General features: G+C 52.9%; 1 protein-coding gene across 2 annotated transcripts in view; it reads right to left on the minus strand.

The window, feature by feature from the left end:
- Rph3a (rabphilin 3A) overlaps positions 1-27,387 on the minus strand; it is a 51,848-nt gene extending 24,461 nt beyond the window's left edge. The window contains exons 1-4 of one of the 2 annotated variants that reach the window (XM_026412071.2): positions 27,317-27,387; positions 21,663-21,674; positions 13,973-14,119; positions 242-371 (exon numbers count right to left, since the gene is read on the minus strand). In XM_026412071.2, coding sequence (XP_026267856.2) covers positions 242-371; positions 13,973-14,119; positions 21,663-21,674; positions 27,317-27,387 — 360 coding nt within the window. The remainder of the gene's footprint in view (positions 1-241; positions 372-13,972; positions 14,120-21,662; positions 21,675-27,316) is intronic. The other variant, XM_026412072.2, reaches the window with a different exon arrangement.
- Positions 27,388-27,885: the final 498 nt, after the last annotated feature.

Genomic DNA, 27,885 nt, shown 5'->3' on the forward strand with positions numbered 1-27,885 from the left:
TGCCCGGCATGCTCTTTAGCTGACAAGTGACTCACTGAGACACAGCCAAGTCTATCCTGTATGGAGCTGAGCTCTAAGGGGACATCAGGGGAGGAAGTGAGATCAGGATGACCTTGGGAGACACTTGGGCATGAGAGCATCGCAGGGGAATTCCTATTTTGCAGGATTCAAGCTCCATCCCCGAGACCCAAGGCCCCCAGAGCCAGCGCTGAGCAAGAAAGGAGGGGAGTGGGCGAGGTACCTTCTTACAGTCCTCACACACGACACAGGCCGAGCCCAGCATCCCCAGCTGCTCTCCGCACAGTATGCAGCGGTTCACCCCGTCCCCGGCCACGCTCTTCCTCATGTTCTCCAGTCGGTCCACCAGGCGCCTGGAAGCAGAGACAAGGCACTAAGGACCTCACAGGACCAGGGCCCATGCGCATACCCTTCAGGGCCATCTGCCCTGGAGCTTCTGACCATGGCTGTGGACCCTTCTCCAGAGAAGTGCACATGTGTGCAAACTTCTAATACCTTCTCAGAACCACCAAAGGCTGGCTCAAAGCTCACACCCCCAACAGCGGTTCTATCGACTTACCATGAAGAACCTGCAGTGGCCCTCTCCATCTCAAGTTGCCTTCTCCTGAGGAACTGCCTTCCGAGCTCCAGCCCTGTGACCCAACTATCCGTATGACGTCACCTGGATCTGACACTCATGCTTTCAAACCAAACTTGACATCTTGGAGGCTCTCCATCTCTGTCCCCATCCCCAGCAACCTGATCCCCATGCTCAGGAGATGATGTGGCCACAGGTTAACTAGCTCAAACCAGAAGGCTTGGGGTCTTCCTGGACCCCCGGCTCCCCCGACATTCAACGATCCAGTCCAATCACCAATTGCTATGTGTCCACCTCTGACTCTTCTGGATTCTGTCCATTCCTCTCTGTCTTCACCTCAACCCAGCCACTGCCATCTCTCTTCTGGATGACTGAGTAGCCTCCTCCCAGGCTTCCTGCTGCCACCCATGTCCTTCCACCACCTGCTCTGCCCCCCACTGCCATGTTGACATTCCTCAAACAAGCTGGATCCAGTCACCCCCAGCCCCCGGTGCCTCGTTGTGCCTTGCAGCTCCTGTGGCCCTACGTGGGAAACCTTGAACCTCTTCTTCTCCTGGTCTTGCCTGACTGTCCCCATGCAGCAGGTCTCCAAGCATCGTCATAGACCAGCAGCATGACCGACACCCAGGAACTTATGAGATGTGTGCCTTCTTGGGTCCCAGCCCAGCTGAAGCCAAAATTCTAGAGGTGGGCCCAGCAATCTAGGTTTGCAAGCCCTCCGGGTGGCTCTGGTGCAACTTCAGGGGAGAGAGCAGCGTCTCTGGTTACACCAGCTTTCCTCCAGTTCCTGTTGTCCCCTGTGCTTTCACACGCTCTGTCACCCGTGCCTGGAATGCACCCCCAGGCATGTGCCTGTGACCTCTTTTTCTGTAACACACACCCCCTTGTGTTCTCCCTGCGTGGGTCCCCTCCTCCTTCAGGATCCATTACTCCCCTGAAGCCTCTTTTCACCTACTGTCCTTGCAGGAAGAGTGACCGGTACTTCCCCGGGGCACCTGTCACATTTATAAGTAGCTACGAGATCATCTGCATTAAGCTCTTAGCTGATGGTGAAACCAACGCTGCTCTCCCCCGGCCTGGGAGATCCTCTGGGCAGGGACCTGGTCTGCTCTGATCCCTGCTGTGCGCTCGAAGCCACTTCAGCACATCTGGGCACTTGTCTCAGTGACTGGGTAGGTCACGGTAGCTGTCTCGTCATGCTTGTATCCCAGTAAAAGCGAGCGGAACTGCATGTCCTGTGGTGCATAATAACAGCTTACCTGACACAGCAGCACCTGCCCGGCACAGGATGAAGTGCTTTGCCCCCCTCCCCAGGAGTTCAGCACTACTATTATGCCATTTTTCACAGGAGGGAAGGGAGGCACAGGGATTTTAAGTGACTTGCTCAAGACCACACAGTTGGGAACCGGCAGAATCAAAACCAGAAACCGAGTCTGGGGTAGGTGACATTAGATCTTGCCAAATGTAATATGCACACAGGTGACAGGGGGCCTCGGCAAATTACAGATTCTGAACCACCAGGCTTCTGAGGTGCTGCTTTTCTAGAAAGCTCCAAAGTGGTGCTGCTGCTGGTCCCAGGGTCCCTGAGTAACAAGGCCACGTGGCTGTGTGAGATGACCTGGGCCTGGCCATCCTGTTTTGGGGGTTTTAAGCATCACCAAGCTGGAGCCCTCTCCTTGCCCTTCCCTCAAATGAGCACTTACTGGCTCAGTGCAGTCACAGCCAGTGGACCCTGATGGAGAAGACCGGCCACCCTTCCACACTCTGGGTCTCACTGGACACTGGGCATGTGAGAAGCCATGGGAGGGGCTTAGGTGTCATAGACAGCCCTGCCGGCTGGCTCCTGCCACCCCCTCCAGTGCTCCGACCTCAGTGTTATCAACAGCAACTGCTCTTAGTGCTGTATCCAGGACAGGAGCCACTCTGTCCCGGAGGAGCCCTGGCTGCAGGTCCCAGAGCCTCCCCAGGGACCCAGGTCGGAGGCACTGGGCCGGAGGCAGGAGGTGCAGAGCTGAAGGCAGCAGCCTCCCCAGCTCCTCCTCACCTCCCGCCCTCGCTGGCTCCTCCCTGGACTCACAGGTCACTAACTAGGACCAGGTTGAGAGATAAGGACTCTGTGCTGATTTTCCTAACCAATCCTTCCAGCCATCTTAGGAGTCAAGGACTATGGACTCTTCTCGGCCTTACCATGGTGCAAAACAGGACGCCTTAGTAGGAGCTGCGCTTTGAAGTCTGAAGTCTGATCTGCTGCCAGCCCCACCATCACGAGGGGAAACGGCCCGTATCCACGGCATGGCTGTGTGGCTAAGCTGTGCCGAGCCACGGGCCGGGTGTGTTCTACGCATTCTCGACCTATAATCATTTCGACGGGGAGCACCCTGTTTTATTAAATGAGAAAACTGCGGCACAGATGGGTTAAGCAATTTGCCCAAGTCACACAGCTAAGAAGTGGTAAAAGCCAATTTTCAGAACCAGGCGGTCTGGCTGCCGAGTTCCCATTCGAACTACTTCTCCACACAGCCAGGCTGGGAGCTGGTTCTCTGCTTCAGGAGACCACGGTCACGTTCCACAAAGCCGCGGTGGCTCCCTGCCTCATGGCCAGCTTTGCTGGGGCCTCGTGGGAAGATAACATGTAATAGAGGACCCCGTTCTAAACCGCAGAGCACTTGCTTAGGGCAGCCAAAGGGTCTCTTGCCTCTTCCTGAACAACAAAGGCTATTGATTTACATGCCATTTGCAAACCTGCAGGAAACCCTGCCCCTTCCCGCCCAATCCTACAGGCCCCATTAGCACTCCGGGTCTGATCAGAGACTGCAGATGGCACCCGAAGCCCCCAGATCTGAGACCATTATTCCGTTGTCCCAGCTCGTGGCCTGGTTATTTGTGGATTCAGGACCAATAAAGAGGATGGGCGGGAGGCACAGATGGCCAAAGATGGGGAGTGAGCGGGGAGCTTCCTGAAGCCTGCTTGTTGGGACCCCCTCTCTGCACCCTCAAATGCTAGGGACACAGATGCTAAGCCAAAGATCTTAAACTCAAAAATAAAACTGCAGGAAACTAAATCAAAAGTGTGCCCTAGAAGGACCATGAGGCTACCAAGGGGTTCATATCCTGGAGATAGAGCAGTTTCATTTGTCATCCCAGAAGAAGTCTTTATTTTTACGTGTCCTGATGGGAGAGCCCTGTTTGTATAAGAGATGCCGTTGACTCTCACTGTGTGTCAGTCACCAGCATCAGACAAATACCAGTGCCCGGGGCTCTGGCTCAATGTCGGGCACAGCTAGACCCATGGGGGGACAGGGTTCCACACACAGAGGACGAGTCCTTGGGATTGAATGAGGTTTGAGAATCTGCACTGATCTCATTCTGCAGCCGAATCCCTGGCTTCACTTTGCTCTGCTGGGGATGGACGGGGGAGGCAAAGCATGGGGGTGAGCGGGGGACGCTGTCCTGATCATGCTATGTGGGGAAATCTCAAAAACCCAGGAGCAGAATCGTAATCAGGGCACAAGAGGAGGTGGCAGCACGCTCACCTGAAAGTCTCTACTGTGTGCACTCAACAAACACGAAAACAAGGAAAGAGATGCATGAAACATTCATGGTGATCATCGTCAGGCGCTGGGATTGTGTGTTTATTTCTTCTTCGATGCCTGCATCTCCTCTGCCCTCCACATTAAGAGCATCCAATGAGCTGGACTCGTCGACTTTCTTAACTCTCTTATAATCAACATGCATGACCTTGCCTTAGAGAGGAGAGCACATTTGTGAAGGAAAATGTCTGCAGACCAAGTGTTATAAGATGTGGGTCTGATCCTTCGTCTCAGCCAGTTACCTTGGAAGAACTCGGTTTCCTGGGTCCCCCTTTCCCAGGTTGTGCCAAGAAGCTTAGGTGAGATGCACCTAGGCTTCCTCCAGGGGTGTTAAGTCAGGGCTTTTCAGATCCTGGGGCTGAAACGTCAAAATTTTCTCTTCTTTTTTTGAAACGGAAGGACCCTCAACCATAAGGAGACCAGTCCCTGCAGACAGACTGGTTTTATTTGCCTGGGCAAATGTTAAGTGCCAATGAGCTGCACACTGTAAGAAGCTGTCACCCTCTAGCTAGCTCTTTACAGGCCACATTCGCTATGTGACCACTGCTCATGTCCAGGAAGCATCTGTCACAGACCAGTGCTTAAAGGAAAATGTTGGTCATTCCGTGAAGTCAGTGGACACCTTCTATTTCTCAGGAGGCTCCAGAGGCACCAGAGAGGGTCTGTCCTCTCTTCTGGGCACCAGTGGATGCTCTTTGGAGGTGCTGGGAAGTGGATTCCTGGCTGCTCTGACTTTGCTACCCAAACGTTGTCATCTGATCGATCGACGCTGATTTATGGAGCACCTGCTGCGAGCTGGGCAGGCAGGAGGTGACGGTGACAAAGGCGGACGGTCCTGCCCCCAGGGAGCTGCGGCTCTAGGGAGGGATTCAGACTTTATTTAAATGATCACTCGGATCCTCATGATGGCACTCTGAAGACAAGCAGGGACAGCTGTGAGAACTCATGAAGAGGCACAGGGACTTGCAGGATGGTCCTTAAAAGAGTGGTTTCAGCAGGTACAAAGGTCGTGCTCGGCAGGGCTGGTGGGCTGGGTGGAAGGCGTTGAGGGTCCCTGGCCCAGGACAGCGGCCAGGTCTTAGGCAGAGAAGACCCAACTTGCCCCCTTTGGGGACGACACATGAACGTGTGAACAGAGCCCCCGAGGCTCGGAGAGTGAGGGCCTGGGGGAACGAGGCAGGTTCTGGATTTTGTCTACGGGTGGGACCCAGCCAGGTCTTTCCAAGTGACAATGCTGGCCCCAGAGGGTCCAACTCAGGGGTGGGGCCAGAGCCCCTTCGGAGGCCAGGAGATGCCTCTGCAAGCCACCGGGCCTTGGGAGTCACCCTGTGCATTTCCTGTTGCTGTTGCAATAAACAATCACGGACTTGGTGGCCTAAGATGACGGGAGTCCAAGGACAGTTCTGCAGGGCAGATGCTCATGCTGGGTCAAGTCGAGGTGTTGGCGGGGGTCCATTTGGGGGGGGGCGCTCTGGGGGAGAAGCGGCTCTCTGACTTTTCCAGCCTCCGGCAGCTTGAGTTTCCTGGCTCGTGGCTGCTCCCTTCTTCAAAGCCAGTGATGTGTGGCATCTCCCACTCTGTGACGCCGACCCCACGGGCACCTCTGCCATGACGTGGGATCTCCCTGGGTAATCTGGGGTTATCTTGCCATCCCAAGATTCTTGGTCACATCTGCAAAGCCCCTGGGAAGGACCATCCTAGGAATGCAGATGTGGACATCTTGGGGGGCCTGCTGAGCACATCCACCGGGTTCCATCTCCACCTCCTCGGGTCTCCAGCTGACCCTAGCCTCCTCCCTTGGCGCCTGGCTGTGGACGTCAGCCCAGGCAAGCTTTGGATTCTGAGAGTGTCCATCACCTTCTCCAGGTGTTCCTGCCCAGCCCCATGTCACTGTAGAGTCCCTCCACAGAGACACCACACACACACACACACACACACACACACACACACACTCACTTACACACACACTCTTACACACACACACACACACACACACACTCACTTGCAGAATCTAGGCCGGGTGCCAACTCTGGACTGAGTTTTCTGGGTTCTGGGTTTTGCCACTTCCTGGCTCTGGGACCCCAGGAAAGTGATTTAATCTTTCTGAGCCTCAGTTTCCTTCATTTGTAAATTAGGGAAAATAAAGTCCTTACCTCTGAGGATTGTGGCTAAGATAAAATAAGAATATTGGCGAAATGCCTGCGGGTGGTCCCTACTCAATGACAGTGGCTGCTCCTTCTTTGTTCTGGAAAGGTGTGGCTTTTATAATTCCCTGGACTCTGTTTCCCTTGTGGCCAAGGTGTGGCCACCTGCCTCCGCACCTGTCCTTCTAAAGCTTTTCAAGGGGCTGAACCGACTAGGGCTTCACAGACCTCACAGCCCATCTCTAGACACACACAGATGGCAGGTGCCACGTGTGGATGCGTCTGCCCCGGCACTTCTCCAGAGGAACAGGTTCCCCGTGTGTTCAGAACCCATGTGCACTGACATGCCTCCTCATGCCATTGGGCTGCTCAGCCCAGGGGCCAAGGGGATCTGCTTGCTTCTGCAAACAAGTGCTGGAGGCCACCAGAGGCCACCGGAGGATCACAGCCGACTGCTTGTTCAGCTCAGGTTCCTTGGAAAATCCCAAAGTATCCTCCGAAAATGTCAAGAGACAGCTCTAGAGCCGTCCAGCTCTGTTGCTGCAGAGACCAGGGACGTGGAGGAGATGGACGGAGCACACGCCGCCCCGCGGGTCCCTGTGACCCTCTCTGCGCCCATCCTTGAGGAGAGCAGGAAACAGCACGCAGCAGGCAGAGCCCAGCGGCTGCCTTTGAACACTTGAACTTGGAAGACCAAGTTTGCGAGGATTTAGGAAAACGTAGCACAGCGGGGCGGGTGCGTGCGTCTCTCCGTCTTTGTCTGTCTGTCTGTCTCTTTCTTCTCTCACTCGCCATCGCCTCCAGACTCAGCCCCTCACTTGTCCCCCACCCTCTTTGTTCCATTGAGTTTATTGAACTTGGCACTTTCTGAAGCCAGCGCCGCACCATCTGCTGCACATGGGGAGCGGCTGTGGGCCGAGGCCGGCCTGGGGCTCTGGCGCAGGGTCTCTCGGGAACATGTCCTCAGATGACCGACCGAGCGGCTGGTGAGCGAGGTGTGCGCCTGTCAGACTCATTCATCCTCATGTTGTTTATCACTGTCACCTGCCAGGAGCCAGAGATCCCAGTCTCCGACTTGGTGAACGGGATTCCTGAGCCTCAGCACTTTGGGGAGGGGGTCAGCCCGGCACACGGATTGAGGAAGCCAAGAGACAAAGACACAGAAAGAACTCCGCCGAGCTGAGGTAGCGCTGAGCAAGGTGCTGCGTCACCCCAGGTCCAGTCACAGGAACAGTAGTGTGAGTGCTTACTGTGCCTGGGTGCTGTGCTAAGTACTCCACCTGCATGTTTTCCTTAAGCCATCATCAACCTGTGAGATCAGTTCCATTATGCATTCCCACTTTACAGATGGAGAAATCAAGGCACCTGTCCAAGGGCACATAGCCCAGTAGGGGCAGAGAAGGGACTGGCAGCTAGAAGAACAAAGTCTTAGTTTTGTTCAGTGCTCATAGTTGGGGCTCGGTCCTGCTGAGCTCCTTGTGGTGCCTGCCTTCCTTGTGGTGGTAGATAGTGTCTAGAGAATCTAGTTCTGGGGGCTGCAGGGGACAAAGCCCACTGTGGCAGGCAGGCAGGAACTGTCCAGTTGAAGGAAGACGTCGGTGAGGGCGAATCCATTAGGCTGGTGAATATGTGGGGCGACCTGTGGATATTATCCATTCTCTCCCTGAAACCATCTGCCAGGTGCCTTCCCCCCCTGCAGGCTCCAAAGACAAGAGGAGAAAGTGAAAGACAGATTCAAGTTCAAAGTCTGGTTTGGTGACATAAAGACTGTGTACCCCTGGGCAAGTGGCTTAACCTTGCTGAGCTTCAGTTTTCTTGATGGTAAAACAAAGACAAAGGTCTGTTTCTCAGGGAGGACATTAAGAGGAATAGAGGAAATATAAAATGTTCAGAATTCCCTGTACAGCCCTTGGAGATGAACGTTTCTCTGTGGAAGGCGGGATAGGACTGTAGCCCTAGGGCCAGCCATCCCCGGTTTATAATCCCACTCCCACAACTTATGAATTGTGACTCTGAGAAAGTTGCTTCACCTCTCTGTGCCTCAGTTTTCTCGTCTGTGAAATAGGGATGGTGGTGATAGGGGTACCACCTAAGGCCGTGGTGAGGATTTCATTAATACAGGGACATAAAACTCGGTGCCGGCAAGGGATGCTTTCCACCAGCCATCTGTTGTGATTCCTTCCCTAGGAAAGGAGGAGGATTCTAAGGAATCTTCTAATGGGAAGATGCTAAGCAGATGTTTTTTCCTCTTTGTGAACCACCAGCAAAAGGGCAAGGGTGACGGTTCTCAACAGGGGGTGACTTGGCCACCTCGGGGAGACACTGGGCAGTGTCTGCAGACACTCTTGGTGGTCACACCTGGAGAGGTGTTGTCACAGGCATCCAGTGGACAGAGGCCAGCCAGGCTGCTAAACCTGACAGTGCACACGATGGCTCTCCAGCAAAGAACCGTCTGTCCCAAATGTCACAAGCCCTGGGCCACGGGGACTTGGCGGCTGTGTGGCTGGACCGAATTCCCATTTCACAATGAGGTCGGGGAGGCCTCGAGGTGAACGCGGACCCACGGGGGGACGTGGCCATCTGGGTTGTGGGTCACACGGCGTTTGCTGGTCTGTGCCCTCCTCGGTGGCAGGCGCTGTGCTGGTTGTCGAATTCAGAAAGCTCTCGCTGGCATCTAAGGCCTATTCCGTGAAGCACGGGGAGGGGCGCGGTGGGTGTTGGAGCGCATTGCTCTGATCCCCGGGGAGACTGGTTTTCAACCCTGGGGGGTTCAGCGCTCCCCCCAAACATGATGAGATCTCTGGATATGTCTTCTGAAAATGCCCATGTGGACATGCATAAATGAGCCTATGATTCTGGCGAGCCCCAAACCTCTGAATCCTATCCATAGAGCATCTAGAACCAGGTCGGGCAGGGGTGGGGGCGGGTGTCCTCTTTCAGGAAGAGGAGAGTTGGGTGAGCTCACAATCTCCTTGTCACACCCGGGGAAGGCGCTGACATCGGTGGGCGCAGCAAGTTTCAGCCATCACTAATGACTTTGTCCTCTGTCCCTAGTTTGGAAACGTTCTGTGCCAGAAGGATGGGGCGTTGGGGAGCCCAGGTGGGGAGGTGGACGGAGTGCAGCATCTTCTGTCCATGACAGGTCTCTCTCTGTCCCTCCGACTTCCTCCTCCATCACCGTGTCTGGTCACCAAGGTTAATGACAAATCCTAATTACTTTTGGGGGCCATCTGTTGAGGGAAGCTGACCTCAGGTGGAAGCCACCCAGCTGCCAGTCTGTCCGTGGACGAGCAGGAATCATAAGCAAATGTCTCTGAGAGGCTCTGGACAGAGCAGGTTCGCCTGGTACCTGTGGCCACAGCTGATTGGTTGAGGGGCAGACAAAGAGGGTGAACTGGGCCAATCAGAGCTCCTTCCCTGGGAGTTTGGAATTAGGACCAAGAAGAGCTATAGAAGCTGAGGATGAGTGGCCTGGGTGTGTTTTCTCCCACTGGGGGTGAGAAGCAGGCTTTTCCTGAGGCAGGCTACATCCTCCTTGGCTCCTCTGATACATCTGAATTCTTATATTAAATTTCTGCTTTTGCATAATGTGAGAGTCTTTAAAGATGGTTCCCCATAATGGCCTCCATCCCTGGAAACACACGCTGTTCTTTCCACAGAGAGATGGGGTCTGTCTCCCTCTCTATGATAGAATATGGTGGAAAAGGTGTCCGTCAACTAAGACACCCAGCAACTCCCACCTATCCTGGGATCTAGCTGTCGTGTCAAGGCTACTGAATAAGGACAGATCACACACAAAGAGAGGTGGCCATATAGCACAGGACAGGGGACACATGGCACAGAGAGGGACCCAGTTCAGTCCAGCCACCAGCTGGGAGCAGAGAGGGAAGTAACCCCGGCCAACCCCTGGCACAGCGGAATCCTGCTGGGCGGAGCCCTGCCCAGGCTCTTCCCCTCGAGGGGTACAACACTGCGGTGGCGTTAAGTCTCTAAGTCTGGATGGTTTGTTACGTTGTAACAGGTAATGGAGGCGACTTGTCTGGATTTGGTTTTCTAATTCTTGAAAGCAATGCCTCACATCAAACATATAGAAAGCTGGTCATAGCCAGGGGTGCCGGAGAAGCCCCAGGATCCTGCTGAGACTTGAGTAAGGACCATGGGGCAAAGTGAGGCCACTTAATGAGTCTCTTTTCTGGACCTCACTTCCCTTCCTTGGATGCTAACGGGGGCAGAGCCGGGTTGAGGCAGGCGGTGAGTGACGGTCTGACAGATGCAGGGCTCCAGGAGAAGGCAGCTCTGGTCTGAGGTGGGCCTGCGCTCCAGGGCCCCCAGAATGGCCAAAGCTAGTGAAGCTACCCAAGGAGCTGGAGGGTCTGAAGGCCCTTCCCCCTGGAGCTCTCTGGACACAGCAGCCAGCTCTGGCAGCAATGACCGTGACTGATTGATAAATGCCACAAAGAATCACTGGGCAGGCACGGAAGAGGGTCCTACCTCCAGCCCCCAAACTGTCCCCTCCAAACCTGGGCTCTTAAAAATTTCGGGGTCATACAGAGTCCAAGAATAGAGTGACAGGCCCTGGGGAAAGGCGTCTCCTAGTTAAGAGCATAGTTCTGAGAGTCAGCCAGAGAGGGATGGGTACCTTGCCTCTCTATGACCTTGGAGAAGTGACCCAAACAACTGAATTCTCAGTTTTCTCACCTGAAAAAACAAGAGGATAAGGGCACTTACTTGATAGGGTTGGGAGGTTGTTATGTGGTAACAGGTAATGGAGGGAGAGCAGGTGACTTGTGCCAGCCAATCAGAGAACTGGAGTTAAGGAGTTCCTTCGAATGAGGTTTTACAATGATAGCACTTGGCACATAGTAGTGCTCAGTAAGCAGTACCTGTTATGATAAGTATTTGTCATGTTTGTTAATAATGATCCTATATCTCGCCAAGATAGCTTCGCCTCAGGTAATAGAGAAAACCCAGCTTTGCCGAGGTGGTATCTGGGGCCAGAAGGGGGCACAGACACACATTCCTGCCATTTTACCAGTTAGGGCTCCTTTGCTTCAAGAGCTCAGTCAACCATGCAGGGTGGGGTCCCCCCCCCCCGCCCCAGCAGCCCCACTGTGGATGGGGCTGGGAAAGTTCTCTGATTGGCTGGCACACGTCACGTGCTATCCCTCCTCCAATTAGCTGCAGCCAGGGATAAGAGCCCAGGTTGTACCAATAGGAGGAGCTGCTTCGGGAGGTCAAGTTGAGAACTTCCCTGGGGACTGAGCAGATTCCACTGTGAAGCTGGGCTCCTGACACCTTGTTCACGAGCGCCTCAGGTTCTACAGCGGGAGCCCAGATGGCACCCCTCTTCCCGTCTTCCTCCAGGTCTGATGTCTCACTCCACTTTTATCCAACTCCGCTCTGATCCCCTCCCGGGGAAGCGTGGGTGGAGCAGGAAGGAGGGCAGGTGGGAGCTTAGAAGACACAAATAGCAAGGGGGTTGCCTCTGGCAATGCTACGGCCCGGGCTGCTGCTGGGAGGTGCAGAGAGACAGCCGCAACTAGAATCTTCCGAGACTGTCCCCCGGACTCGGGGAAGCCAGGCAGAAATCACGGCCTCAGCAAAGGTACACTCTGTCGGCAGGGATTTGACGGAGCTTCCCTGGAGGCTTCTCACATCTCCTTCAGGGGAAGCCAGAGGCTGCAGAATTCCCGGGCTTGATTGTAAACCGAGGCTTCACTTAGCATCAAAAATGAGCCTCCTCTCTCTCTCCTTTAACTCGCTGTTAAGGAGTTGCCCTTGTCCATTGAGCATGTGACCAAGGCAAAGCCCCTGACAGTCCTTTGCATGCTAATCCATTACTCACCAAGAAGTACCTGCGGAAGTGCCCTCCACCTTGCAGGTGAGGAAACTGAGGCACAGGGAGATAACCTGGTTTACCTAAGATCCCATGCAGAATGAGTGACAGCTCCAGTTTCAACCCAGTTCTCTCTGACTTCGTGTCCTCAGTTGCTAACCACTGTGGTCTGCTGCCACTTGGTGGGAGAATGTGCCAGGCCAGGGAGACCGGGGCAGGGCCACACCTACCCTGTTGTCAAAGGCCCAAGCTGGAATCTGCTCAGTCCCCAGGGATGCTCTCAACTTGACCTCCCAAAGCAGCTCCTGGTATTGGTACAACCTGGGCTCTTATCCCTGATTGGAGAAGGGATAGCACGTGACGTGTGCCAGCCAATCAGAGAACTTTCCCCGGGAATTTGGACCCTGGGCAAGATTCTATACTCCCTGGGCCACAGGCATGCGCAGAGAAACTGGCAGGCAGCATGGTGGGCCAAGTTCATTCATTCACTTAAAAAGTATATTGCTATGCACCTACCATGTGTCAGGTTCTATCAGAGTCCCCTACTTTGGGGACTCTCATATTTGATCCATCCAGAGTGGCATAGAGTAATTAAACTAAATATATAGAGTGTTAAATATGGTAGCTGGTAGGAAGTGCTCTGCAGGAAAAAGAGAGGAACATTTGCTTCCAGAGGCTAGACATGACCTTCATGCCTGCAGGCTGAGGCCTGTCGCTGTACGAGGGGTCAGTACTCACACACATACACATTCACACCTGTGGCCTGCAGAACTCCTTACTCCTAAAATGTCTTTTAAAATACAAATAAGAATCCAAGCCGAGCGGAGCTGCTGAGCCCATAGGAGCCCCTCCGGGGAGGAAGCACACAGCAAGAACGTGCCAGGCTGCGGGAGTCTGTCCTTTGTCAACAGCGTCTCTGATCTCCCCAGCCAGCCCCACATAAAAGTGTTTGCAGAAACTGAAATCAAAGTCACCCACATCCTGCATCTGGGGAACATCATTTTCCTCCAAGAACCTGGTTCACCCCCCGCTGGGTGCACCCGAGGGGGGTCAGCGGCAGAGGTTGTCAGTGGCTGGCAGTGGTGGCTGCTGCCGGGAGGGCCTAGGGTGGGGTTCTCATTGCACTGCACCCTCAAATTTCCCACTTGAGACCCAGGTCTCTGGGAGCCCTCTGCCGGCCTCTCTGCATCTGAGCACCCAGTTTCCGCCCACTTCAAGAGGCCCCCACCGCTGTCTCCCCTTTTCTCTAGGTCACCCCCTCACCCTGTGAGCACCCACATTTCCCCCGCTGCCCCTTCTCCAGCCCACCCACGTGACATCCATGTCCCTAGCGCTGTCTTTGCTCCTGGATTTCGTCACTCTCTTCTGCACACGCTTCCTGTCAGCCTGGCCTCTCTGCCATCCACCGAGTTCTCCCCTCCTGCTCACTAAGCACAGGATGCAGGGACCTGGATTCTGTCCCCTAGCCTGCCAGTGGGGGTTCCTTCCCCCATCCAGCCACTCCGGGCACAGCGGGCAGAAGCCACAGGCCCAGGACCCACAGCAGCCAGCGGGGACCTGTGATGGGCCCCCCGTCCTCTTACAGAATTCATTCGAGGTTCAAATCCTCCTGCTTTCTATTTTGACATAGTGGACTCGCTGCTGAGCACAGTCACGGTCCTTGCGTCTAGGGCAGGCGCTGTTTCTCCTGTTCAGCTGCGCCCCCTGCCGGTAGCCCCCACTCCCCGTCTGGGTGCACGGCACCTGCCAGTCACACGTGCCAGAGCCCCGAGGCAGCCCAGACCCGCCCCTGCACCCCGCGCCTCACCCGATTCTCTCCTGCTCCATCTCTTCCATTTTCTCAGCTCGAGCGATCACCCTGTTGATGATCTCCTTCTCCTCGTCCGTCAGCTCTTCCTGCTTCCTCTGTCTGTCGGGCTGACCGCTGGGGTGGACATTCCAGCCTGCCTGGAGCCTGAAAGGCAATTTGGGACGATGTGAGGCTGGACGCAAAGCCCAGCAGGCAGCCGCGGAGGAGTGGTCAGGCCCTGACCCTGGCGGCTGGGAAACTCACTGTGCAAGAGGGGCTCCCCACAGCGCCCCAGCCCCAGCCGCTCATCTGCAGAGTGGGACTCAGCTTCCCTCACAGGGTTGTTTGTTTTTTTGGATACCAAGCGTTGAACCAGGGGCACTTAATCACCGAGCCACATCTCCAGCACTTACATTTTATTCAGAGACAGAGGCTTGCTGAGTTGCTTAGGGCCTCGCTAAGTGGCTGAGGCTGTCCTTGAACTCACGATCCTCCTGTCTCAGCCTCCCAAGCTGCTGGGATTACATCTGATGGGAGTTTTTATTAAGTACTTCCACCTGTAGGTGTTCTGCAAGGAACATTGGCTGCAAGCTCATGGGAACCAGGAAGGTAATGACCTTCTCAGGAAGATTCCAGAGCAGACTTCCATAGCTGGACCCCTGCCTGGCAGTCACAGCCCTGGGTCCCAGGATGACCCCAGTGCCTCTGGATCTCACATAACATCCAGGCTCCCAGCCCCAAAGTCTCCAGTAACATTCAGGTTCCTCCCTGTGCTCATCTCCTTTTTAAAAAGCAGACACTGCCAGAGTTCCTACAGGATGCCCACGTCACCTCACTGAGTCCTCACACCACCCTACAAAGCGGGGACTGTCCTTGCCCTTATTTCCTGATGGGGAGACTGAGGCTAGAGAAAGCAGGTGGTCTAGCAGAGCAGAGGCTGCTGGGAGCAGTCAATGCTGTGGCCTGTGGCAAAATCATGTCCTCTCCCCTCACACCATGGGACCCACCCAGGGTGCTAAGGAGCAGCACCCAGTTAGTTAGAATGCAGGGCTGAACACCCCTGGAAGTTCTTTTCCCCATTAGGGAAAAAATCAGTACCTCCCAAACCTCAGGAGCCAGCACCCATTAGCCACCAGTTTCGATGACTCTCCCTGCTCCCATCATGGGTCTGCAAGAAATTGCCTTTGACAATCAGAGTTGGATGAAAATCCCGCCTCCCTCTTCCCTGCTTCTGGCTTCTTCCCCCTCAGCTGGGTCGTTCCCAAGAGCAGAGACGGCAAAGTTTGAAAGGAAAGGGAAGCGGATGTCTTTGGAGCCAGTCTTGTATGAGAGAGAAGAGCTGTGGCCTGGGAATGTTCTGGAAGAAACACAGGTGCTTCTAGGGGACACAAATGCAGCGCCCCCCCCCACCCAGACTCCTCCAGCGGCATCTCATTGACTTAGAACAAAACCCAGGACTAGGTGCTCGGGCACCAGAACGCACCAGATGGCAGGACGGCCCGCGGGATCTTTCAGATGGTTTCCAGGTGGGAGAGTTTGACCTGAAGAAAAATGAAGCCCAGCCTCTGCCCCATTCTGTGACGTCCTGCCTGTCCTTCCCTGTCCCGCCTCTCCATCCCCACTGCCACCTCTTCCCCTGGGCACACGCTCCAGCCACCTCAGCCTCTGCTCACTATTGAAGCCCCAGCCCGGTTTTGGCCTCAGGGTCTCAGCCCCGTCCCTGCCAGGATCACGGCTGTCCCAGGTCCTCCGATGTCTGGCTCCTCCTCATGCCAGGCTCAGAGCCGCCCTCCTCCAGCCCCGGCCTGGCTTGCTTTCTCCACGGCACCTTCTCTGGCTCAAGGTATCTTTTGAATTTTTTCCTGGCTGCCGGTGTCTGCCACCCCACCCCACTGTGACGTAGAGTGGGAAGCAGCGGGGACCTTGTCTGGCTCAGAATCAAGGCAGCATCTGGAGCACGCAGGTGGCGATCTGAGAAGGAGCACACAGGAAGGGCTTTGGAGGACGACCCAGCCCCCTGTGGCCGAAGGCACGTTAGCATCTCCTTGTACACGTGACTCAGGGAGGCCGAGGCCACAGAGGGCCCTCGGTCCACAGAGAGCACCCGGAGGGGCAAAGGGGATTCACTGTGATCCGGGTGACACCAAAAGGTCAGGACCTTTGTCTGTGTGGCTCCTCCGAGCCCCTGAGATGGCCCTTTTGTGACATCTTAGTAGCCAAGGGATTACGAAAAATTGAAAAAAGACATTTTTGTCTTGATCCCGAGGAGATCCTCTAAGATACATAGGCTTCAGGCCCCACAGAGCTTTGGCTTTCAGGTCTGTGGAGATCCCAGACTGAGAGGGACCCAGGGAGGAGGTTGGCTCCGCACACCAAGGACTGCAAGAAGAACAGAACGGGAGCCCGCTGCAGCAGGCCCCTGGGGATCCCTGCCTCCTGGCATACACCCCCCCCCCAACCCTGGGCTTGACCCTCCCACATTGAATCCAGGCTGGTCCTGCATCAGCCACTAAGCACAGTGGAAGTGACTCTGGGTGGCTTCCTAGGTCACCAAGTACATGGCAGCATCTACTTGGATCTCTGGGGTTGCTTGCCCTGGGGGAAGACCAGCCCCTGGAGGGCAGACACAGGCTGGACCACATCCTGTCCCTCTGTGGTGTCCGAATTTATCTTCTGTCGCTGCATAATGGATTCTTCCAAACCCAGGGGCTTAAAGCCACAGTGTCAGGATCTCCCAGGCTCCCTGGGTCAGGAGTCGGCAGGGCTGCACTGGGTCCTCTGCTGGGCCTTCCCCAGGCAGCAGTCACCATGTGGGTCTGCTGTGTTCTCATCTGCAGGCTCGACAGGGGAAGCATCAGCTTCCAGAGGTCATTCCTGGGGAATGCAGGACCGAGGGCCCCAGGTGCCCTGGATCTTAGAGTCTGCCTGCAGTCTCTACTCATGGGCGACTCTCCAGGAAAGGGGTCACTTCCTCTGTCCAGTCCACAGGGAGAATCTCTAGTCCTGACTGCTGGGCCGTCCTATATATAACCCCTTCCCCTTTGCTGCATCTCGTGGGTTAGAATCCAGCCCCGGGTCCTGCCCACACTAGGGGGAAGGGGATTCTACAGGACCGTGGAACCAGGAGGTGGGGTCGCTGGGGATCATCTTAAGGTCTGTCTGCCTGGCAGGGTCTCCCCATCCTTGCTTGGGTGCTCCCTGTGATGGAGAGACCTTCCGCGTCCTGTGCGGACACCCCTCAGCCTGGCGTTTCTGCAAGTGCAGGCTGGTGTTCTGGGAGGGGCCTGGGGACACCCCAACACAGGATGTCTCCCGGTCGATGGAGACCAGGTACCCCTCCTGGAAACCCTGGTCACGACCTAATCCAGCCCCCGCCCCCGCCCCCGTGGTCTTCCATAGAGGTGACATTGTACCTGACCCTGTCCTTCCTTCTTTCGTCCCCATTTCTCTTCCTCGATGGTCTTTGGGTCCCCCGTCCGTCCCCGCCATCGTTCCCAGCCTTTACGGAGCAGCTCAGTAACCCATACACAGCCCAGGGGTCATGGGCGCGGCCAGCCACCAGTCAGACCTGAAGCCAGTGCCTCACCCCATCCCGCACCCCACCCCACACAGCCCGCCGGGTCAGAGTGCACAGGAAGCCGAAGTTCCTGGACCCGCAGCTCCAAGACACAGCAGGGACAGGGATGTCCCCGAGGCCCCTTGCACAACACCTGCTTCCATCCACAGAGGGCAGTCAGCAGAAGGTCCCCTGGAGGCCGGGGCAGCGCTCCAAACCCTCCCCCCGTCTTCTGCTCCAGAACAGGCCGGTGACAAACAGCTCATCCAGTATTTGGAAGTGGCCTGATTGGCCTCAGTGGGAGCTGCCAGCCTCCTGTGGGTTTTGGGGTTTTAATTCCAAAAGCAAACGGGGAAAGGAGACCGGCTTTGCAAACGGAAGCCTCTGCTCTCAGGGAAGAGCATGGGCCTGTGTGGGACCTGGGCTGGGGAGCAACGTAGGGATGGGGGCCTCAAAGTCTGCCCTGGTGACCAGACAGTGGCTCCCTTGCCCTGGGTCCCTGGATGCCAGCTCCATGTCCTAAAGCCAGAGCCCTGTGTTAGGACCTGGTTAAAAAACCAGGGCTAGAAGCCAAAGGGCTTCTCTCTTTGGACAGGTGGCTCAGAGGACTGTACCCAGTCCAGGACCTTCCCAGAGGGCCTACTGTGTGCCCCCGGGCCTCCTTGACTTGGTGGAGTGAATGCCTGGGGCCCCCGTTTGTCACTCCCTGGTGGTGTGCACAGGGGTCTGCACAGCTCTGCATGTTGGCTCCCAGGTCTGCAAAGTGGGACTGGGGGCCACGCAGGGTTCAGTGGGAACACGTACATGAGGTCCTTGGCACATGGCAAGCGCCCAGAGGACAGCGGCACCCGAACTCTTTGCTAAGAAATGGACTCAGATCAATGAACCGAAGACCTACTATGTACTAGGACCCTGGGAGACTCTGAGATGTCAGGCCGGGCCAGAAGCCATGGGGCTTGCTCTCCAAAGGAGCGCTGGGGCTGCCGCTAGTCCAGAGTTGAAGGCTGGGCTGGCCCTCAACCTAAGCAGCCCTGGCAGCCTCCTCCATGACACCCTCAGAGACACACACCCCTCGGGGGCCTGGGAAGACTCGTAGCCTCAGGGAAAGGTACAAGGCTTTGGGGTCTCACTCTGGCTCCGCCCCTGCCTGATGCGTCACTGTAAGCACCAGCTCCGTAGCGTCCCCGGGCCTGAGTTTGCTCATCTGTCAGAGGATAGCAGTGACCCCTCAGGACTCCTGCGAGGCCGAGCTGGACCACACTACGGCATGTTCACCACGGACCTCGGAGCAAGGCCAAGGCTCCGGAAAGGGCAATGGTGTCTCCTGGTCCTCCTCCTCCCACCTCGTCATTCTTCTCCAACGTTTGGACATAAGTGCGTCTGAAATCCTTGCCGTGGTGACAAATTTGGTGGAAAATTACCTTCAGGGCTACACAGATAGTGGACACCGGATTTGAATAAATGAGTAGGACGCTTTGATAGTGAGGAGCAGGGAGGAGAGTGAGTCACCAGCCCTGGGCGGGAGGGGAACCAACAGAAGAAACAGAATGGCTGCCAAGGTCATTAACTCCTGTTTGCTGTTTGAAGATCAGGAATCTCTTTAGACTTCTGCAGACTCCCCTTATGCCCTGGCAGCAGAAGTCTCTAAGTTCAGTTCCCCACCCAGCTGCACCAGTAGGAATGTTGGAGGGAGAAAGAGGTGGGGGGAATGAGATGTTCAGGTAGCCTAGCCTGACTTTAAATGAAAGAAATCTATATCAGTATAGGAATCTTATGTCAGTGATGTAACTTTTTGTTTGTTTTTCTTATGAAAAGTTGGGGGGAAAACCAGGAGCCCATCAGTAGGATTTTTTAAAAATAAATCATAGTTTTAAATTGTGTGTTGCTTGTTACGCAGCAATAGCTAGCTGATACAGCATTCACTCTGGCCAAAAAGAAAAAAAAAAAGGATTTTTTTTGGATTCCCTACATTTATTTTATACATTAGTATTACTTCAAATTCCAGATTTGTAAAGTTCACTATGATATTTTTAATGTTTTCAGTCACTAAAGTCTTTATCCACCTCCACACTTATCATTCTTAAACATTTAGCTTTTGAATAAAATATTATTCTAAGAAAAAAAAATTCACTGCTAACAAAAGTCTGAAGATCGTTGTCACTGACCTGCTCGTGTCCCTGTGTCTGACACAAGAGGGAAGGGGCTTGCTGTAGGTCATGGAGCAGAGAGGGTGTGGCCAGGACCGGAGCACCCAGCCTTCCAGACCCGCTTCCCTGCTACCTGGAGCATCTGCCGCTGCCACCCACCAAAGCCGGCATCGGAGGCCCCCAAACAAAGGAGATGAGCCTCCTCCAGGTGGAGGCCCTCTGAACCTGCAGAGGACAGCCTCTGCCTCCTCCTGGCTCCACCTTGATGGTCCATGTCTTGCACACCACAGGCAGATAATAAATCTCTGCCAGATGTCTCTATGAATAAATTATCACTCCCCAGAGGGCCAGGTTGATGGTGCGCTGCCGGCCCTGAAGCTTCCCACAGCGTGACGTGCAGAAAACAGGTCCTTTTCCTTCCTCCTCCTCTCCCCTCCCTCCCCCAGGATGCCCACGTGGGCAGGTGTCTGCGGGAGGTCTCTTTTCAGCTCCGTGGGAGAGATTTTAGTGAATCCTGAAGGAAAGCAGGGGAAGGACAAGCAGCCAGAGGCCCGGGGCTGGAGAGGCCCAGGGCTGGAGAGGCCCAGGGCTGGAGAGGCCGGTGGGTGCAGTGCACCCAGCCATGCTGGCGGGGGTGCAGAGGGAAGCTGTGGTCCCTTTGCCCTCTCAATGCCAGAGGCACCCTGGCTCCCTCCAGGCGGAATTCCAGCCAGCTCTCCTCAACCCCCGGGCTCTCTCTCCCACTCGGACTTTGCAGATCTCTCTCCCGACCAGGGGCTCCCCTGCTCCTCCCGGCCGCGCTCTCTCTTCACCTGGTCTCAGCTCCCACATCACTTCTTCCAGAAAGTTCTCCCACTGTGACGCCACGTCTGGGCTCGGTGACACTCCTGAGTTCCTACCAGTAGGGCTCCTGACACGCTGGGTGTTATTTGTTGGTGACTGGCTGTTTATTTGTTGATAGACCTCACTAGACACCATTCATACTTTGCCCACGTCTGTCTGTATCTCTGGTGCTTAGCAAAGTGTTTGGCATACAGTAGGTGCTTAATAAACATTCTGGAAAGAAGGAAGTAGGGGGAAGGGAGGGAGCAAGCCAGGAAGGGAGAGAAGGAGGGAAGGATCAGTGGGTGAAGGAGGCAGGGGAGGAGGACGGACATAGATTCTACCTTCTACCCTTCAGCATTCTGGAAGCTTCTAAGAGCCCTGTGACCCTCTGGAGTCACCAAACTCATATTTATAATCCAACAAAGCCTCAGTATCTCTCCCTGGTGCGTCTAAATAATGCATGTATAATTCCGTACAAAGCAGATCTGCCCTGGCCAGGTCCTGCCAGCCAGCCACAGGGACTGCGGAGATTCAGACAGGGTCACCGTGTCGGAAGCTCCCAAGGGACCGAGGGAGAACAGGTACGGAGCAGGGGGACCTTCCCCAGGTCACCTGGTGAAGTGTGACCAGCATCAAGTAAACTTTCAAAGGTTCTGATAGCGTGGCCATCGGGGTTGGAAAGGCTGAGCAAACTGTAGCCGTGTTCTCCACAGAGAGACCCGGGCGGGCCAGGGTGTGATTCGCACCTTTGCTGAATTTCCTGGTGCTTTACCGTTTACAAAGCTTTCCTGTGCTGGTCGTTGGATCGTGCCATCACCCCATGAGGGACACAGGGCATTTTGCAGACCAGAGAGTCAGGGCTTGGGGACATGAGGGGCAGCGAAACGCTGCAGAAGTGGGCAGAGACCCATCAAGGAACTCAATGAACTTGCTGCGAACCCACAAATGACTAACAGGAATCAACCGAGCACTCTCCTGAGAAACAGCCGTACTTTGGTCAAATTAGTTTTTTTTTTTTTTAAATTTCATAATTTTTTATGGAACTTAAATTTTTTAAGGTATGTAAATTTTTCTAGTTCCCTCTTTAAACATCTCTCTTTAGGAGCAAGCCATTTTGATCAGAAAAAAAGAGATGAAATTCAATTTGCAGAAAACCAAAAGTGTTTATAAAAATACTCACTGTTCTTTATCACTGAAGGAAGGCAGAGCAAAGAGAGAAAGGAAAAAAATGAATAAAGTTAGGTGAGAAATCTGAGAGCAACACCAATTCTATCTGGATGCAACAACCACACAGTTCAGATTATTAGGACCTACTTCCTTTGTTTTTTTGGTCACTGTCTTATTTCAGCTCCTCTAACCCAGGGTGTCTTCTACGTACGGTTGCGAGACCCACATCTGTGATGAAATTGACCAATCTGGTCTGCTTTCTCATTAACGGAAACAATCATTCTTAGGTTTGAATAACTGGGCACTGTAGAGAAATCACTCCGTGACAATCTGATCACTGTCTGCTTGATTTTGATTGTTTCAAACCCTGGGGCTGGGGTTAGGGTCACATTAGGTAGAGCCAGGAGACTTGAACAGCAGAATGCACGGAGCCCTGGTTGAGGGAAGCAATTTCTTCCATTCTAGAAAGGAAAGCAATCCCCCATCTCCTGCATGGGCAACCAAGGGAGGTGACACCCTGTGTGTTTCTCAGTTCCCTCCTCCCACCAGATGTCACAGCTAGAAATACCAACTTTTAGGGACCCTCTCCCCACACACTCCCTGCACGGGGAAATAAGCCATTGTTCCATCAAGCTAGAAGCAGGCACATTTTTATTTTTCTTTCAAACCCCACGTTGCTGGCTTCAGACACAATCAAGTTCAAGGATGCGGGAAGAGCAAGACATCTGAAAACCACAAAAGCAATAAGTGTCTTTGGCCAGCCAGCGGTTAATGAGGACTCAGATACCTTCATTTACTGGAGAAAGGAGAATTGGCTGCAGTAGCCCAGCCTCCCCTGCAGCAGACCAGAGAGCATGTGCGACAGCTGTAATTCCCCCATTAGCATTTATTGAAAAATAATTTCAATATCTGGAGAAGATGCAGCTGGGGACATTCAGAATGCCAGGACATTCCGAGGGAGCCCAGGAGAACGCTAATGAAGTTGCATCCAGACCGTTGGAATAATTCTGATTTAATTGTAAGGCAAATTGTTTGGCTTCATATCCACTAAAGTAAACTCTGATGGATGGGATTTTAATTAGCTGACATTTCTTAAATAAAATAAAGACCCCATCCCCGCTCCAGGCTACTGTTTATCTTACAGAGACACACTTTTTAGCTGACGGAATATTTTCTACTAAGTAAGTTTGGCTGCCAGAAGACATCACGGGAGGGCTTTGGAGACTGGAAGTTTCCTATTGATAAAGAAACCAGCAGGGTTCAGCAGTGACTTCAAAACAGTGGAGCTCTTAGATCTGGAGAAGGTTTTAGGTAAAGGTAGAAGACAGAGGGCTTTTTTTTTTGGCTCTGAGTATGTGGTGGACAGAAAAAATCCTTCCCCAACCTATAGTCAGGTGCTACACAAATGAAAGCAAACCTTTTAAAATGTAGCTTGGGACTTGCTAGAAAGTAAGGGGCTTTTCTAAGGCTTTTCTAAGATTTTGCTGCTTTTCAAAACAAATAAACAAAACAGACTTCATAAAAATACATTTTTTTTCTCTCTTCCAAAGATATTCTTGAATGAAAAAGAAAATGTTAAGTCATCGCCTGGGGAAAGGATTTGCAAGTTGTCTATCCAACAAAGGATTTTTTTTTTTACCTAAAATGTTTTAAAAAGTGCAAAACTTAACAACAAGAAAGCAAATAACCTGATTTTTTTTTTTAGTAACTTGATATTTTAAATGGGTAAAAGATTTAAATGGGTACTTCAACAAAGAGGTTAGATAGATGACATTAGGGAAATGCAAATTAGAAGCCATAACAAAATGCCACTGTACACTCACTGGAATGGTTAAAATTGGAGAGTCTGGCCCTACTCAGTGCTGGGGAGGTGGTAGAAGAGCTGAAACTCTCATACGTCCCTGGCGGGAGTTTTTAAAAATGGCACAACTGATTTAGAAAACTGGCAATTTCTTGAAAAGCTAAATCAATACCTCCCAAATGGCTGGGACATTCCACTCCTAGATAGTTCCCAAGAGAAGTGAAAAGCACTTACTACATAGAGTTTTGTTTGTGATAGCCCAAACCTGGGAACAGTGCAAGTGTTCACAGTGGACAGACACCTCTAGTCACACAGTGGAATACTACTCTGCAAGAAAAAGGGACCAGCTCTTCATATGTGAAGAAATAGAGTTGGATCCAAAATAATTACTCTGAGCAAAAGAGGCCAGCTATGTATCCCCTGTCTTCAAAAGTACATATTGTATGATTCCATTTGTATCAAATTCTAGGAAAGGCAAATTAATATATAGTTAAAGAACAGACATTAATGACTACTTGGGGATGGGCGAGTGGGTAGGGGAGCCCAAAGAAGGGACTTAGAAGTGGTAGGGGCTGTTTTGGGACAGAAGGAAATATTTATTATCTTGATTGTTCATTATCTTGTTTTTATGGGTACACACATTTGCTTAAAAATTATCAAGCCGTACTTTACCTTACTTTAGAAGGTGTGCTCTGGAAGGTACATTAGTTAGGTCTTTACAAGACAACTGAGAACAGAAAGGAAAAGAAAACCCAGAAGCCGACCCCAGACCAACAGCAGCACAGTGTTCTAGTGGTACATTGGTGAATGTTCAATGACATTTTCTCAGACCACAGCCCCATTGTGACCGATTTCAAGTGCCAAGAGGAGGTCGTACAGGGTTGGGGGAAATGGGCAATAGATATCACATGATAAGTATTTCTTCCACCCAGGAATCAGAGACATAACTAACACAGAATAGCAACCTGTACTAGGAAAAAAATTAAATGATTGATTTTGAGTGTCTGTCACTGTTGTGTAAAATGCAACTTTATTGTAAATTTACAAAACTTGATTTTTTTTTTTTTTGTGATGGCAGTGCTTAATGAGAGGGTTGCAAAACCCCTGCAAATTTAACATCGGCTCTCATGCACCCCTGTGGTACAGGTCAGCGCACCACAGGGTCAGGTAATTATTGGATACAGAATGTGAAGTTCCTGCCTGTTAAAAGAAGTTATTAAATTTCAATTCACATTAAAAACTGAGCAAGGAGCTGGAAACTCAAGAAGTGGTTAAGAATATACTAAAAAAATGAGAAAGAATTTTTAGAAGTAAAATAGTTGACTATGAAAATTCTAAAACTGGATTAGGAAGTTCTAGTGGAAGGTTGGTGGGCTTTAAGATAACAGGTGGCCAGGAGAACACTGTGAAGAAAGGCAGCCTCCAATAACCTCAGGGAGAAATGGGCCAAGTCACTGTGCTAGAAGCTTCCCCCACACAGAACAATAGCAGAGGGGGAAATGCCAGAAACACATGAGCTCATTCCAACATAACTGACCTTCAGGCAGTACTTAGAGAATGCACATTTCCCTCACGTATCCATGAGCATGTTCTAGTTCATATGTCACATCTTTTTTTAAAAAAAAATATATTTCTTTAGTTGTGGACAGACATAATACCTTTATTTTATTTATTTGTTTTTATGTGGTGCTGAGGATCCAATCCAGTGCCTCAGACATGCTAGGCAAACGCTCTACCAACTGAGCCCCAGCCCCAGCCCCTCGGATGTCAAATCTTAACCTGCATCAGAGAGTCAGCCTCATCCAAAGCACATTCTCCAACACCATGCAATTAGAGATTCATAACAATGATCATAAATGAACGATCCCCGAAGAGCCAGGAAAGTTTGAGTGTGCCTGCAGACCGCTCTTGGGTTAAAGAAGAAATCGTAAGACTTAAAATACTTGGAAATGGGAAATAATGAGAAGGCTGTCTGTCGAAGCTTGTGGGATAATTCAGATGAGAAGCCTCGTGAATCCAGTATCCTAATTACTAATAGTGGGGAGAGAGGACCGTCAGGAAGACGTGATCAACACAATGAGCCCAAGAAATGGGCAAGGGTGTTGATCGGAGGTCAACAGAAGACACTGAAGGAAGAGTGGACCTCAGGGCAATGTTGAAACATGGGGGAAAAACCCTTCCCTTTTCAATCTTCTTCCCAGCCTGTGATCACCTCCAGGAGAAACGCTCAGATTGTTGCTGATCAGTCTTGGATACCTGTCTGTGGCTTGCCAAGTCCCTTGAGAGAAAGTGGGAAAGGGCTCAGAACCTTGGAGGGGCTACTTACTGTGTAACAATGTATAACATTGTTTCTTTTCTTTTTTCTTTTTGCAGTACCAGGGGTTGAAGCCAGGGGTGCTCTACCACCAGCTCCATCTCCAGCCCTTTTGACTTTTATTTTGAGACAGAATCTAGCTAAATGGCTCAGGCTGACCTTGAACTTGGGGTCCTCCTGCCTCAGCCTCCTGAGAGGACAGGAGGGCACCACCAACGTCCTGTTAATAACCTTGTTTCTTTTGATTGATTGTCTTCCTGGTTTTGCCCTTTGCTGTGGGTAGTGAACTGGTTAGTCACTTACATCCACTGGTCACCTAAAATGACCTTATTCAACAAAAGTGTTTTGCAAGGGAGTCCATTTAGAGAGGACAAGGACAGCCCTGTGGTAGAGATAAGGTAGCAGTTGTGAAGGGGGTACCCTGATGGCCATGTTTAGGGATACTCTGCTCTCCAGTGAGAAAGGATCTCTGCTAAAAATCCTCCCCACACAACTTGGGTGAGCCGCAGTCATTAGGAAACAACCACATTTGTTCCTTCCCCCAAAATGGGCACTTCTCATCTGTTCTTCCTAGTATCTAAACTCTGCACGTGGCCCTAAGATGCCTCCCAACATACCCCACAAAGGACATAAAGACACAGAGGTAGCCAGGTGTGGTGGCCACGGCTGAGACCCTGTGCAAACCTACTTACGCACTGTCCATCAACGCTCCAACGATTAAATGAAGCCCAAAGTGATAGGATGCCTTGAGGGACCCCAATTATATTTGGGGAACTTTTTGGAGCTATCTGCTGATCAGATAATGAGGACCACGTTGGCTGGAGGATCCTGGAGCAGACCAGACCACCAGACGCCATCTTGAGATCACTGGGCGGATACCTTCCCACACCCACCCCTGAGCCCATTCCCTTTTAAAGAAGAGCCGGGAACCCCCAAGGCCACCTCTCGCTCTTGAGATCTCGTCCATTCTCCTTGACTCTGGACCTGCTTCCGAAATGAACCTCTGTCTCTGCCTTTGACGGGTGTGTGCTGCAGTTCTTTTCTGTCACATATGCCCAGAGCCCCACTGATCCCCAGGGGAGTCCCCCTTCTCTCCGGGGACTCCTTGAACCCTTCCCGGGACACTGCCAGTCAGAGTGGGCCCGTGGGGCGTTGGGGACCTCCCGTCTAGCCTGGCTGCCTTATTTGATGAATGAGGAAATCGAGGTCCAGAAGGAAGGAGAGTGTGGCCTCTGGTCACCCCGTGAGTTGGCCCAGACCCAGAGCTGGGTCCAGGTCTGTGTCTGTCACCAGACCAAGTCTCTCTCTCCAGGGCCACCTCTAATTCGGGACCTGGAGCTCAGTCTTCTAACCTTGCTCCTTTAACCCTTGCAAAGCAGCCACGTCAGGGATGCGAGCTTCTGGAGGAAATCTCCCCCCGGGTTCCTTCCCCCCACCCCAGGGAAGGAAAAAGGATGTCTTTTCTCGTGATTTCCTCCTTCTTTGGGGTGTAGACAGTTAGGACCTCACTGACCCCCAAACCAGCCGCTCCCAGGAAAACCCTGAGACTTACTTGGACTGCAGGGGCCGGTCGCTGGGGTACATCCATCGGTTGGCGCTGTTGCTGACCACGGTGTCCGTCATGGTGGACGGCGGGTGCTCCTGGAAAACAACCCAGAGAGGATGTCACCCTGTCACTCTGTGCCATACTAAGGAACTTTATCCACATCTCCATTCTCTAGATGGGGACCCTTGGGCGCTGCTGGGGGACGCTGTGGACCTTTGACACAGGCAGCCTCAAAGAGAAGGACAGGACTCTAGTCCCACGGGTCCTTGGTTTCCCGGGTCCTGGTGTGAGTGGCCTGCTCCTGCCATGCTGTGCTGGGGATTTGATGGAGGTAGAAACGATGGGGCTCCCAACTTGAATCTCCAGAAATCTAAGCCCCAGTAAGCCTGTGTTTACTTCCTAAGTCGCACGCGTTGGGTGTGTCATTATAGCAGTGGCCAGCTGGCCAAGACCGACTCTCTGTGCCTGTGCTTGCCCTGTGCCACTTCTGCTTCACAGAGTGGCCAGGGAGGTCTTGAGAAAGCTGGCTCCTAGCTTGTAAGAACAGCCCCCACCACGGCTAGACCCAGAGAGAC

The sequence above is a fragment of the Urocitellus parryii genome, chromosome 3 (assembly GCF_045843805.1).
Source record: "Urocitellus parryii isolate mUroPar1 chromosome 3, mUroPar1.hap1, whole genome shotgun sequence".
NCBI classification, from domain to species: Eukaryota; Metazoa; Chordata; class Mammalia; order Rodentia; family Sciuridae; genus Urocitellus; species Urocitellus parryii.